Source organism: Esox lucius, chromosome 10, assembly GCF_011004845.1.
Source record: "Esox lucius isolate fEsoLuc1 chromosome 10, fEsoLuc1.pri, whole genome shotgun sequence".
Lineage (NCBI taxonomy): Eukaryota > Metazoa > Chordata > Actinopteri > Esociformes > Esocidae > Esox > Esox lucius.
In genome coordinates this window covers 2629385-2644158 of record NC_047578.1, presented here as the reverse complement: position 1 = coordinate 2644158, position 14774 = coordinate 2629385, and the positions used below count along the sequence as shown (strand labels likewise).

The 14774-nt window shown below is 45.2% G+C and overlaps 1 protein-coding gene across 3 annotated transcripts; it reads left to right on the top strand.

Annotated features, from left to right (window-relative positions):
* The first annotated feature begins 6856 nt into the window (after window positions 1-6856).
* sync (syncoilin, intermediate filament protein) lies at window positions 6857-14313 on the top strand. 3 transcript variants are annotated; one of them, XM_020050493.2, is made up of 6 exons: window positions 6857-7130; window positions 10060-11693; window positions 12157-12371; window positions 12550-12757; window positions 13023-13192; window positions 13525-14313. In XM_020050493.2, the coding sequence occupies exons 2-6, from the start codon at window positions 10062-10064 to the stop codon at window positions 13580-13582; spliced, it is 2283 nt and encodes a 760-aa protein (XP_019906052.2). In that variant the 5' UTR covers window positions 6857-7130; window positions 10060-10061; the 3' UTR covers window positions 13583-14313. The 3 variants fall into 3 exon arrangements, with proteins under 3 accessions (XP_019906052.2, XP_010871451.2, XP_019906050.2); XM_010873149.3 differs by having other exon boundaries at window positions 10057-11693; window positions 13068-13192; XM_020050491.2 differs by having other exon boundaries at window positions 10057-11693.
* Window positions 14314-14774: the final 461 nt, after the last annotated feature.

The following is a 14774-nucleotide window of genomic DNA, read 5'->3' as shown; positions in this document are numbered from 1 at the left end:
TGGCTGTCTCGTTGGTTGACTGTGTGGATCATTTGCTGGCTGGTTGACAGGTTGGTGGACAGGTTAGGTAACAGGATAGTTAAATGGCTGTCTGACTCGCTGTCTTGTTGGTTGACTGGCTGACTGACTGGCTGTGTCATTGGTTGGTTGGCTGGCTGGATGACTGGCTGACTGACTGGTTTACTCGTTGGTTGACTGACTGACTGGCTGTAGTAGAGCTGGGAGCATAGCAGGTGGTCCCCTATTCCTTTTCAGACCACTACTTTAACCCACTACTTCAGACCACTACTTTAACCCACTGCATTATCCCACTACTTCAAACTACTACATTAACCCACTATCCTAAACTACATCGCACACTACTTTAGCCCACTAAACTGACCCAATATTGTATAAAGGGTGAGGTTAGGAACTGTGTAACATTCTATAAAGGACAAGGTTAGGAACTGTGTAACATTCTAGAAAGGACAAGGTTAGGAACTGCGTAACATTCTATAAAGGACAAGGTTAGGAACTGCGTAACATTCTATAAAGGACAAGGTTTGGAACTGTGTAACATTCTATAAAGGACAAGTTTAGGAACTACATAAATTTCTATAAAGCGTAAGATTAGGAACTGCGTAACATTCAATAAAGGGTGAGGTTAGGAACTGCGTAACATTCTATAAAGGGTGAGGTTAGGAACTGCGTAACATTCTATAAAGGACAAGTTTAGGAACTGCGTAACATTCTATAAAGGACAAGTTTAGGAACTGCGTAACATTCTATTAAGGACAAGTTTAGGAACTGCGTAACATTCTATAAAGGACAAGTTTAGGAACTGCGTAACATTCTATAAAGGACAAGTTTAGGAACTGCGTAACATTCTATAAAGGACAAGGTTAGGAACTGCGTAACATTCTATAAAGGACAAGTTTAGGAACTGCGTAACATTCTATAAAGGACAAGTTTAGGAACTGCGTAACATTCTATAAAGGACAAGTTTAGGAACTGTGTAACATTCTATAAAGGGTGAGGTTAGGAACTGCGTAACATTCTATAAAGGGTGAGGTTAGGAACTGCGTAACATTCTATAAAGGGTGAGGTTAGGCACATTTTGTGCGCTCTAGTTTCTTTTTCGTACTAGTAATCTTCAAGACCTTTTTACAGTGACCTTTAAGACATTAAAACCCAGTCCTGTTCAAACAACTGATGTTGATTTTATATGTACACCAACTCCAGAGGGCTGTCTCAGTGATATCAACAGTGGCTGACACGACGCTCATTAAAACCCACTTAGCCGAGCCAAACCTTTCCGTTCATTAGCGTACATGACAGGTACTGTGGAATGGTCCAGACACCCGAGCTAATGGAACACGTGTTGGTACAGACATATGAGTCCATGTCAAAACACGCTCATACGTGTACACTGACACTGTTACACACACGTGATCGGGCGCACGTGGTCAGACACACACACACAGTAATACAGTACTAGCGTCAACACACTCCCCTCATCATGTTTTGACCCAGTGATACGGCCTGGATCACGAAATGTATGGAGGGTGTGTTCTGGGTCTGGGTCGGTGTGTTCTGGGTCTGGGTCGGTGTGTTCTGGGTCGGTGTGTTCTGGGTCTGGGTCGGAGTGTTCTGGGTCTGGGTCGGTGTGTTCTGGGTCGGTGTGTTCTGGGTCGGTGTGTTCTGGGTCTGGGTCGGAGTGTTCTGGGTCGGTGTGTTCTGGGTCGGTGTGTTCTGGGTCTGGGTCGGAGTGTTCTGGGTCGGTGTGTTCTGGGTCGGTGTGTTCTGGGTCTGGGTCGGTGTGTTATGGGTCTGGGTCGGTGTGTTCTGGGTCTGGGTCGGTGTGTTCTGGGTCGGTGTGTTCTGGGTCTGGGTCGGTGTGTTCTGGGTCTGGGTCGGTGTGTTCTGGGGCTGGGTCGGTGTGTTCTGGGTCTGGGTCGGAGTGTTCTGGGTCTGGGTCGGTGTGTTCTGGGTCTGGGTCTGGGTTGGTGTGTTCTGGGTCGGTGTGTTCTGGGTCTGGGTCGGTGTGTTCTGGGTCTGGGTCGGAGTGTTCTGGGTCTGGGTCGGTGTGTTCTGGGTCTGGGTCGGTGTGTTCTGGGTCTGGGTCAGAGTGTTCTGGGTCTGGGTCGGTGTGCTCTGGGTCTGGGTCGGAGTGTTCTGGGTCTGGGTCGGTGTGTTCTGGGTCGGTGTGTTCTGGGTCTGGGTCGGAGTGTTCTGGGTCTGGGTCGGAGTGTTCTGGGTCTGGGTCGGTGTGCTCTGGGTCTGGGTCGGTGTGTTCTGGGTCTGGGTCGGAGTGTTCTGGGTCGGTGTGTTCTGGGTCTGGGTTGGTGTGTTCTGGGTCTGGGTCGGAGTGTTCTGGGTCTGGGTCGGTGTGTTCTGGGTCTGGGTCGGTGTGTTCTGGGTTTGGGTCGGTGTGTTCTGGGTCTGGGTCAGTGTGCCACACCAGGGATTCTAACTCTTGGCCACGATGACGAAGCGCCACTATGAGGACACCTTAGGAGACTGGGCTTCCTGCTGAGGTTCTGTACATTTTCTTACAAGACGTGTGTGTGTATTCTCTTTCTATGTGTGTGTATGCATATAATGAGTGTACTGTGTGTGTTTTTGTATGTGAGTAACATTAGGTTTAACATCACTCAACATGGTAGCGTTTGTGGTGAAAGATTAAAAAACAAAAATGACTTGCTCTGCACACAAATAAGTCAATATATTTGTATATTTAGATTGTACTCCATAAGCGCAAGTGACTGTGATGTCAAAATAAACTTTGCAGTTTACTTTTGGGTAACTTTAGGGTAACTGAGGTAGCCTTAATGTAACTTAATTGTCTGTAGATGTAATTTCAAGGATTAAAACAAAATAATTTAGCTTTTTATGTGGAAAAACAATATCAGTTATAATCATTTATTATTCAAAGTATGATATTGAAAAATGTATATTTTTTATGTAATTTATGTTTTTTTCAGAAATTCAAGTTGTTTATTTGTAAGCTCCAAATCCTCTTATTTCACTCTATGGCTTTGGTGCCCTGGAATGTGACTTTTGTGTCCTAAACATTTTTGTGACATTGAAGCCCAAATGCCCTTGCCCCTACAGAATTCCAAGCCTGGTGCTCTCCTACAGTATGTCTGGAGACTGTGTTTCAACATTTCAATTGACTTGACGATCCCAGGACAGAATGTGAGATGTTTCTACCTTCATTGTGTGTCCTTGTCAGATGAGGACGAGGAAGGAGAGTTCACTTGTACCTAAACTCCCAGGATCCTCCCAGGGTAAAATGTGTCCAAGAACAGATGCCATTACATCCAATGCTTTTTGTGACAACAGGTTAACAACAGATCCAGAATCACAGTAGAAAACTTTTTTCCAGCAATTAATAGTCAAAAAAGAGAGAGAAGTCAACAATGACATTTTTTCACAATATATTCAATGGGCTAATATTTTCTGTAGTGTTTTATTTATTTCTGTCCCCTTCAACTAAACCCTCACAGTGAAAAGGAAAAAAAATTATGTAAAGTCCTGGAAGTGTGCCGACAGATATAATCTTAGATCTCTACATCAGAGTGAGTGGCTTTGTTGTTGACATTTGGAGATGCTGTCAATTTTATGTTAACACACAATAAGCAGTCAGTCCATCTCTCTAAATCTCACTATAAATCTCACTCTAACTCTCACTCTCTCCAACTCCCACTCTTACCCTCACTCTCTCCAAACCTCTCTCTAGCTCTCACTCTCTTCAAGTCTCACTCTAACTCACACTATGTCCAACTCTTACACCCTCCAACATTCTATCATTCCTCAGCTGCTACTTTGACACAACTGCAGTTGGATCAGGACATTGTTTATTCTATATAGAGATAAATAAGGGAGGGGAGTGGGGGGGGGTGGGGGCGGTGGGGGCGGTGGGGGGGGGTGGGTGCGTTAGAGGTGAGGAGAGGCCTTGCTGAAATAAAAGTTTATGACACTTGTCTCTCTGTAGTGCCCCACCCCTACACCCAAAATGGCAAAGCTTGTCTAGAGTAAAACCTGGATTTAATAAAGAGGGTTTAGTAGCTCTGCTATTCATCATTATGTTGTTAGACACTTGGAATAATGTCATCTTTGAGCTCATATGAGCCTGTTTAGAGAGTCAGACAAAGAGTCTGGCCCAAGGGGGGCTAAAACACATGGTACCACCCACCTAAGTTCAAGAGTTAATCTAAACATGTCCAATTGCATGTTTCCACCATCTACACCACCCATGGAGGTGAACACACCCAGAGGTATTTCAGAGAGGTGACATCCCCATCTAGTGGTGACTGTGGGGAAATAGCAAAACACAAACATGACAATCAACTAGGTGAACTCAGATGTAAGGTAATTATCAACACATTTATTTATTTAATAAAAGAAACACAGAACAAGTGGCAGTTCACACAAAGGTAACCTACTCTCTCTAATACGCACACACACACACACACACACACACACACACACACACACACACACACACACACACACACACACACACACACATACACACACACACACACACACACACACACACACACACACATACACACACACACACACACACACACACACACACACATACACACATACAGGAGAACACCTCTGTTCTATCATGTGTGTCCCCAGTGTTGGAGGGAAACCCAATCCTGTCCTCTGATCAGGCAAAGTGCACAAGGCTATTTAAAGATGCTGTGATAATGACCAGGCACTGGAGGAATCCACGATACACAATCTGTAGCTACAATCACTTCATTTACACAAACACACCCTGCCTACACACAGAGACACGCATGCACGTTTCTTCATACATATAGGGCCGTGAAACATTATTCCTTATTTTCCCTTAAACCCCTTATGACTAAATCTTAAACAAACCCCAGTTCTTACATTGACCCAAATGGTGAGATAAACTTGATCCCAATGGTGAGGCCCCAAAGCCCTTAATCCCGGAAAACAGCCCTTTCCTTGTTGGGATCTAATTGTCATGTTGTAGTAAAACCAGGATCACAAACCTACACACACAACATCTTTACACAAACTAATTTGCTACACACTCACACGTTAACTCTCTATGCAAACACTCTTTCCCCATGTAAACACACACACACACACACAAATAAACATACACACACTCAATTATGGTTTTTCAGTTATTTCTGCTGACCCCTCTTTCCTTTCCCCCAGTTGACCTCCTTCTCTGAGTGCACCTCTCCTTCTCCCTCTCTCGACATCCTTTTTCAACATCTCACAGAGCGGAAGAGTATAATGCTTCATTTCAATCTACAACTGAAATTGACAACTAAATATGATTTAAATCAAGGTTGATATGCGAGTTGACACTCAGGGATAATGATACAGACAGCTACCATGTTAGCCTTATAGTACAGACAGCCACCATGTTAGCCTAATAGTACAGACAGCCACCATATTAGCCTAATAGTACAGACAGCCACCATGTTAGCCAAATAGTACAGATAGCCACAATGTTAGCCTAATAGTACAAATAGCCACCATGTTAGCCTAATGCTACAGACAGCCACCATGTTAGCATAATGATACAGAGAGGCACCATGTTAGCATAATGATACAGACAGCCACCATGTTAGTCTAATGGTATAGACAGTGACCATGTTAGCCTAATAAAACAGACAGCCACCATGTTAGCCTAATGATACAGAGAGGCACCATGTTAGCCTAATAATACAGACAGCCACCATGTTAGCCTAATAATACAGACAGCCACCATGTTAGCCTAATGATACAGAGAGGCACCATGTTAGCCTAATAGAACAGATGGCCACCATGTTAGGCAAATTGTATAGACAGCCACCATTTAGCCTAATGATACAGACAGCCACCATGTTAGCCTAATGATACAGAGAGGCACAATGTTAGCCTAATGATACAGAGAGGCACAATGTTAGCCTAATGATACAGAGAGGCACCATGTTAGTCTAATGGTATAGACAGCCACCATGTTAGCCTAATGGTACAGAGAGGTACCAGGTTAGCACTATGGTACAGAGAGGGACCTTGTTAGCTTAATGGTAAAGAGAGCCACAATGTTAGCCTAATGATATAAAAAGGCACCATGTTAGCCTAATAGATAACATGGATATCACATTTGATTATCATTTCAGAATTTCATATCAAGATTTTATACCTCAAAATAATATGTGGACATCAGACCTGGATATAATATCGAGATATCAGACCTGAAAATAATATCTAGATATCAGCCCTGGATAATATATCTAGATATCAGACCTGGATATAATATCTAGATATCCAACTGGAGTAATCTTCCATGGACATCATATATGGATATTATAGGATATACCAGGATATTAAATATGCCATTATGTCATCCCTCCCTGTCTTAATATCTGCCTTCCCCCAGGCCTTCATGAAAATGAAAGTTCAGTGAAAGTGTATCAAGCAACTGTCACGCATTTCAATATGCTGTCTCATGGAATGGAATAGTCATGGAACAGTGATTCTACTGCCAAAAACAGAAGAAATTATATGTGTTAAACTGAAGCTATGTATGTCCCAAACATTCTTGTTAACATCACAAGAGGGGCACTACCTAGGGAATATGGGATTGTTTGGGATACATTGTCCTGCAGATGAACTGTAGACCCAGTCCATATTGTCTCCTGTTCCTTTCGTGGACACACACACACTGACACACACACACTGACACACACACACTGACACACACACACTGACACACACACACTGACACACACACACCCGGTCTCTTCTTTCTCCCTGCAGACGGGTGTTTATTAATAAACGTAAACAGAATGGTTGTTGCCAGGGCAACGCATAGCAGCCCCCTGACTGTTGAAGAGAAGGCGGGGTCTCTTTTTTCCCACCTCCCTCCTTTCTTCCACTCTTCCTCATGCTTGGTCTTCTCTGGACCCACACTCTTCCTCGTGTTCTCACTTTTCTAGATGCACAGTATTCCTTGTCTTCTCACTTCTCCAGATCCACGCTTCTTGTGTTATCACTTCTCCAGAACCTCAGTTTTTTTTGGTGGACAGAGAAGAGGAGAAAAGCAGCACTGTCTGAGGACAGAGAAAAGGAGTTAATAAATCTGAGAAGCCTTCTGAACTGTGAGTTTCTAAAGCATGTATCATAACATTATCTCGACCTGTCTCTGAACCTCAGGGCTCATCCAAACTACACAGGTTGAACAAGTGTCTGAAGACTCAACTGTAGCTCACAACTATGTTCTTAACTGGTCGTACTAGAACCCTCTGGTTCAGACATTTATTATTTCATGGACAGAGTTTATGTCAGACATGAGCTCATCGATGACAGTTTTTTAGTGAGCTAATTAATGGTATGTGTTCGAGAGGGACTCCTAAAGGCCTTGTCCTCTCCAGGCATTCCCTATCCACTCTGACTAGGCGACTGGTTCCCTGCCATACCAAGCCTGGCATCATAACTGAAGCGGCAACCCCGCAGCCAATGTTCTCTACTGACGACAGGAGGCCTTCACACAATATTTGTACTGGCTTAGAATACTGCCGGGGAATCAGTGGCTCTATAAATGTCCACCAGGACTGTGAGACGCAAGGCTGACTGGATTTTTATTAGGCCCTTGTTAGAACTTTTATTTTGTTTACTTTGTGAGATCACAAAATCTAAATAAAATGCGAGCTTGCAGCCATTCCTTCAACATCTTAAGAAGGCTAGCTATGCACAAAGTGTCATTACAGACAGCCAGTCGTCCTGAGACAGTCCACGGCATGTTATGGTATCCTCCGATAATAATGTGGTCCATGTAATGCCAGCCGTCAAAGACTTAGAGCCTGATGCTGTCCGAGTACGTTGGTGAATGCCTGGTTATGAGTGAATGAGTCAACATGAGTGTTCAAAAGAATGAGAAAGCATGTCAAGTGTGTGTGTGTGTGTGTGTCTAAACCCAGCTGTCCATCGGTGCCATGATATGGCAGCTGTTCTGTGGTGACTGACGTTCTTTAGGCTTATTACTTTAACACCCCCACTCGCCGGCCCAAAACCCTGCATGACCCCAAACCCTGTGTGACCCCCCCCCCCCGCATTTTATGACATCATTTACAAAGTGCTCTCTTAGGCAGCTTACAAAGACATCATCAGGGGTCACCAAAATGCAGCCTGCCAATGTGTTGTGATGTGTTCTTATGCCTGCCAGTCAAAACAATGGTTTGCCTATTTGATCACATCTACAACACACATCTAGATAAGGATGTTCACTCTCAATATGTAGAAATATCATTCCCATCAACATGCGCAGTGTATTGATATACACGCCCCGGGTGGACCTGCTGTAAAAACACTATTGAAAAGACGATTCCATTACGCACCCACATCTGTAACTACTACGCTCCCAAATCTGTAACTACTACACATCCGCATCTGTAACTATTACCACCGCATCTTTAACTATTACCACCCGCATATGTAAATACTACCACCCGCATCTGTAACTACTACCCACCCACATCATCTAACTACTACGCACCCACATCTCTAACTACCACACACCCAGATCTGTAACTACTACGCACCCACATCTGTAACTACTACGCACCCACATCTGTAACTACTACGCACCCACATCTGTAACAACTACGCACCCACATCTGTAACTACTACGCACCCACATCTGTAACTACTATGCACCCACATCTATAATTACTACGCACCCACATCTGTAACTATTACGCACCCGCATCTGTAACTACTACGCACCCACATCTGTAACTACTACGCACCCACATCTGTAACTACTACGCACCCACATCTGTAATTACTACGTACCCACATCTGTAGCTATTACCACCCGCATCTGTGACTACTACGCACCCACATCATCTAATTACTACGCACCCACATCTGTAATTACCATGCACCCACATCTGTAACAACTACGCACCATGATCTGTAACTACAATGCACCCACATCTGTAATTACTACGCACCCACATCTGTTACTACGCACCCACATCTGTAACAACTACGCACCATGATCTGTAACTACAATGCACCCACATCTGTAATTACTACGCACCCACATCTGTTACTACGCACCCACATCTGTAACTACTACCCACCCACATCATCTAACTACTACGCACCCACATCTGTAACTACTATGCACCCACATCTGTTACTACTACGCACCCACATCTGTAACTACTACGCACCCACATCTGTAACTACTACGCACCCACATCTGTAACTACTACGCACCTACATCTGTAACTACTACGCACCCACATCTGTAACTACTACGCTCACGCATTTGTAACTATTACCACACACCTGCATCTGTAACTACTACGCACCCACATCTGTAACTACTACGCATCCGCATCTGTAACTATTACCACCCGCATCTGTAATTACTACCACCCGCATCTGTAACTACTACGCACCCACATCTGTAACTACTATGCACCCACATCTGTAACTACTACGCACCCACATCTGTAACTACCACACACCCGCATCTGTAACTACTACGCATCCGCATCTGTAACTATTACCACCCGCATCTGTAATTACTACCACCCGCATCTGTAACTACTACGCATCCGCATCTGTAACTATTACCACCCGCATCTGTAACTACTACGCACCCGCATCTGTGACTATTACCAGCGCATCTTTAACTATTACCACCCGCATATGTAAATACTACCACCCGCATCTGTAACTACTACGCACCCACATCTGTAACTACTATGCACCCACATCTGTAACTACTACGCACCCACATCTGTAACTACTACGCACCCACATCTGTAACTACTACGCACCCACATCTGTAACTACTACGCACCCACATCTGTAACTATTACCACCCGCATCTGTGACTATTACCAGCGCATCTTTAACTATTACCACCCGCATATGTAAATACTACCACCCGCATCTGTAACTACTACCCACCCACATCATCTAACTACAACGCATCCGCATCTGTAACTACTACACACCCACATCTTTAGTTATTTATATAAACTTTTAAATGTTCCTCCTATTCATCAGAAGGAATGGAAGACCAGGAGCCTGAGACGGACCCAGAGGTGTGCTTTGACCCGCTCTTCATTAACGAGGAAGATCAGAAAGGGTGCGAGGGATTTGATGAGGAGAGCAGAGACCCGTTTCTGCCTTTCCTTCGAGTTTCCCACACAAACCCCCAGATGAGCGGCTCAGCTCACATCCAGTCATCCCTTTCAGCCACGCACAGAGACGGACTGGATGCCTTGCAATCCCAGGACAAGGAAATGGACATTGTCTTTACAAGTACTGGGGGAGAGAGTGGAGAGTCTTCTGGGCCTCAACCGACGACAGGGTCAGGATGGGTCCAGACTCCTCTCATGGAAATGGATGAACTGTTGAAGAGCTGTGGTGAAATGACAGGCATGTCATTCAGCTCTCACCTCTCCACCAGGTACACAGACACAGACCTATCAAGATCAGCTCCGAACCAGAACCAGTCCGACATGGAGAAGATGAATGCTATGATTGGAAGTTGTAGGAAAGACATACTTCCCTCTATAACGTCTTACACAGACACACACCTGGATGCCTCCAGGGTACAATGCCAAAGTCACCTGAAAGAGATAGACACCATTTTGGATCAAGGCGGAGCCACAGGACCTTCTGCCCAGCCTCAGTTACCACCTCTGACCTCAGCAGGCTGTCAGCTGAGTGGGACTATGGCCGAGTATCAGACAGAGTTGATGGGTATGCTGTCCATGTTAGAGAAGTGTATGGATGAGGCAGGGATGAACTTCGGGCCTTTGGAGTGGACCTACCCCAGCTTACCCAAAGGTTTTGGACATCCCAACGTGGATGAGTTGATAAAACAGAAACACGCAGAGGGTGAAATAGGGGACAGTTTGGGTATGGCTAATCACTCAACCTCGCAGAGAGTTCATCAACAGAACATTGTGGGTGAATTTGGGGAGCATGCAGAGAGTGCCATGTCTGAAGGACTAGAGTCTGAATTTTGTGTGGATTTACAGCCCCCAAGCTATCAAAGTATCTCAACAGAAGAGCAGATGGATGGATCAGGAGATAGTGGTCAGAGACACAGAGGTGAAAATGTCTTGGGCCTGTCTGTGAGGGACCCAGGAGAACATGGATTGGGTCAGTCTGTGAAGGACCCAGGAGAACATGGATCTGGTGGGTCTGCGGAGGACCCAGATGCTTGCAGCATGGAGGGCATCCAACAGGAGACAGGGATGAGAGAGGTGGAGTTGACGGGTTCCATGCAGGAGTTGGAGGCGCTAGGGAGTGACCTGGAAGGGTACATTGAGCAGGTTGGGAGGTTAGAGAAGAGACGAGACGAACTAATGGAAGAGTTGCAAGCGCTTAGGGAGGAGAAGATCGGGACCGATGAAGGGGATGAAAGAGAACAGGAGGTACAGTTAAGGCACACCGTGAACATCGACGCAGACAGGAGGAGGGAGGCGCGGATGAGGGAGTGGCAGTCATTGAGGGCAGAGAGGAGTGAGGAGGAGGTGAAGCTGTTCCGTGTATATTTGGAGAGGCAGGGTCTTCAGGAGGAGACAAGGAGGCTCAAGAGGAGACTGTTCTCTGTCACCAGGGAGTGTACGCAGAACCAGGTGCTCCTGGCCACACAGCAGCGTGGGGTTGCCCAGCTCAACAAGGAAAAGGTAGGTGCAGAACAAGGTAATATCAGGGTCATTCAAACTGGTTGAATATCAAGATGATTCTGAATCACCCAGTAAACCTGAACCATTGGTGTTCCTGAACCATTAATGTCTGCCATAGCTTTCAAATTACTGGAAACTTCCAAGTAAGTTCATACTGTTCTAGAACTTGACTGGTTTTCCAGAATATTGTTAATGTTCTAGAACCTTAAGAGTGTCCTGAACTATCAAATAGTTCTGGGCCCAGTTTTCCTAAAGCATATCAACACCAAGTTAATTGTTAGTTATACGATTCTACATTCCTATTTTCTGGTTCTAATGATGAACTAATTCTGTTTTTGGGAAACAGGCCCCTGGAACCAAAATACTTGAGGAACTTTGTATACTTTCTAGAACACATGTTGCATTCATCAGAGCTCATCTGTGCAAGATCTTCTGTTTCTTACCTTCATCTCCCCTGGCCCAGGTGGAACTTGATGCCCTGACAATCCAACTAACCGAGGAGGCCTCTCAGCTCCGATCCAACCACCAGAACCACCTCTCCACCCTGCATGCCCAATTCCAGGCCCACACTTCCAGTCAGACTCCACTCCCCATGGAGGAGATAACCCAGAGCAAGAGGAACTCCTGTGGGGACATTCAACAGTACCTGCAGTCGGGCCTAAAATCCCTGGAGGAATGGTATGACTACTGTACGACTATGAGACGTTTATCTTACTACATAAACCACAACCTTTCCTCACACCTAAGAAATGGCAGTGGGCAATTTATTGAATTTTGTTGCGCAAGAGACTGGGTCCCCAATAAACAACATGTTTTGCAAACAAATTGAAGTGCACTGTCCTTCCCAATTTGCCAGGTACGAGCCCATGCTGCTGGCCCTGTTGAAGCGCAGGGAGGGGACATCAGAGGCCTTGGGGAGGGCCAGGCAGCAGGCCCAGGAGCTCAGGGGTCGCCTGAAGCCCCTCCGGGAGGAGGAACAGAAGCTGGGGCTACAGAGGGCCTGTCTGGAGGAGAGAATGAAGCTGATTGAGGCACAACGCAGAGAAGACATAGAGACCTACAAGGTACGGAGGAAGAGGATAATGGAAAGATGAATGAGAGCCGGGAGGATGGATGAAGGAAAGGAAAAATGTAATGCAGAAAGAGGCGGTGAAAGGAGGAAAGGAAGGATGCATCAAGGAATGGTGGGAAGTGTTTGTACAGTGGCATGGTTGGAACACAAGTGTGTCCAGAAATTCTACACGCTCGCATTACAAATCAAGGCCCCCTGAACACGCACAGCACACAAATACCCATTTCTATATCAGCAGGTCAATTTATTTCCTTCAGGTTCATTTGGTCTTTGTGGATCACTGGGTGTCCCTCTCCCTACAGGAGACAGTGGACCAGCTGGAGGAGACCAGCAGAGAGCAGAGGATGGAGGTTCAGTTCCAGAAGAGGACAAATAAAGAGATGGAGGAACTGACAGCCAGCCTCACAGAAGAAGTAAACCTGTACAGGTGAGATCAGACAGCCTCAATAAAGAACATTAGAGGTGAGACCAGACAGCCTCACAAAATAACTTTTACCGGCCATTATACAATAAGTACCAACTGACCACAAGCATGCTTAATTGAAATTCTCCTTTAAAGTTGCTTTCAACTCCAGGACAAGGATTAATCTGCTCCAGGACAGGAACCCAGACATTTAGCTGAATCAGTTGAAGAACCTAAAATCCACAGCTAATATTGGCTTTGGCTATTGGGATCAGTTGATTCGCTGGCTGATCATATGCTGTTCATAGTACATAGAGCTGCCTTAACATCAGTTATACTCCCCTCTCTGGCTGCAGGAGCATCATTGACAGCCAGAACCAGAATGATCGAACGGATGTGAAGGAGAAGACATAACTGGAGCCAACAGTCTGCAGAGTTCAAATGGCGGTTTAGGTCTCAGAGACAATTAACCACATCGGGTTTTTTTTATGCCTACAAGTCACTTAAAACACTATTCCCATGCCTCTAATTAGAAGCTTACACTTAAGAGGGTTATCACGTGAGTACGATCTGTAATTGTACAAAGAAAAATTTATTAAATGGAAATATTCTTCATGAAAAATCTCAAGAATTGTCTACATCACTTAAGCACACAGACAAGCCTTAGCTGCCGGGCATCAGATTGGAGATGAACTCACACGTTCTAGAACACACTATAATTCTCATTCTATATTTACGCAGATGCAGTGAATAAACATGTCAGAACAATAATGGAAATGCCACAGAAAAGCTTTCCCCATATACTCCATGCCCCCAATCAAAATGAGTCTACATCAAGACTAGTGTTTCTGCCTGTCACACTGTCAAGTTAGAAGAAAATGTAATACAATGAATATACGAGTGTCACACCCAATACATGTTCATCATGTCACGTTTAGTCCAAACCTAAAAACTTCTGAATGCATATGAAGGGAAAAAATCGTGTTTCCAGTGTCGATGCGGTCTACAGAATGCACAATTGTGGAACCATCTGAAAAGCAGAGGGTTCTGTAAGGGTCTGTGGCAAAAGACTGTAATGTGATTGCGTTGTTTATACAGAGGAAAAATACCATGCCATAAATAAAGGTGTTGTTTTTCAAAGTCAACCGAGTGAGTGACGGTAATAAGTTCACCACAGTCGAACGCACGCGGCGTACCGTTCTGGTCCGCGGCCAGGACAAGGGAAGGTGTGCATATATGGGCAGCACCGCGGAACGCTTTAAACAAGGACACGCTGAGAACCAATACATCATCCATCCCCTGAATACATCAACGGCCGAGTTATAAGCCCACCTTCGCAATGCTTATGTTACGACCAACGTCCAAGGGTACGGATGTCGAGTCATAACCAAGTCTCTGTAATGGCGTTGGAAGAAGCATTCTCTAAACAACGACGAGGATAATGGAGCTAGACAGATCGCAGCGGAATCCGGTCCAGCTCGCGTGCCAAATGTCTCCCTGCTCCCCGCGGTAGTCCACTACTCCTGACTAGGGACTACAGGAATCTGGTTTAAACTGCTGTACAACGGAAATAGGGCGTCATTCTACCCTAGACTAAACCACACTT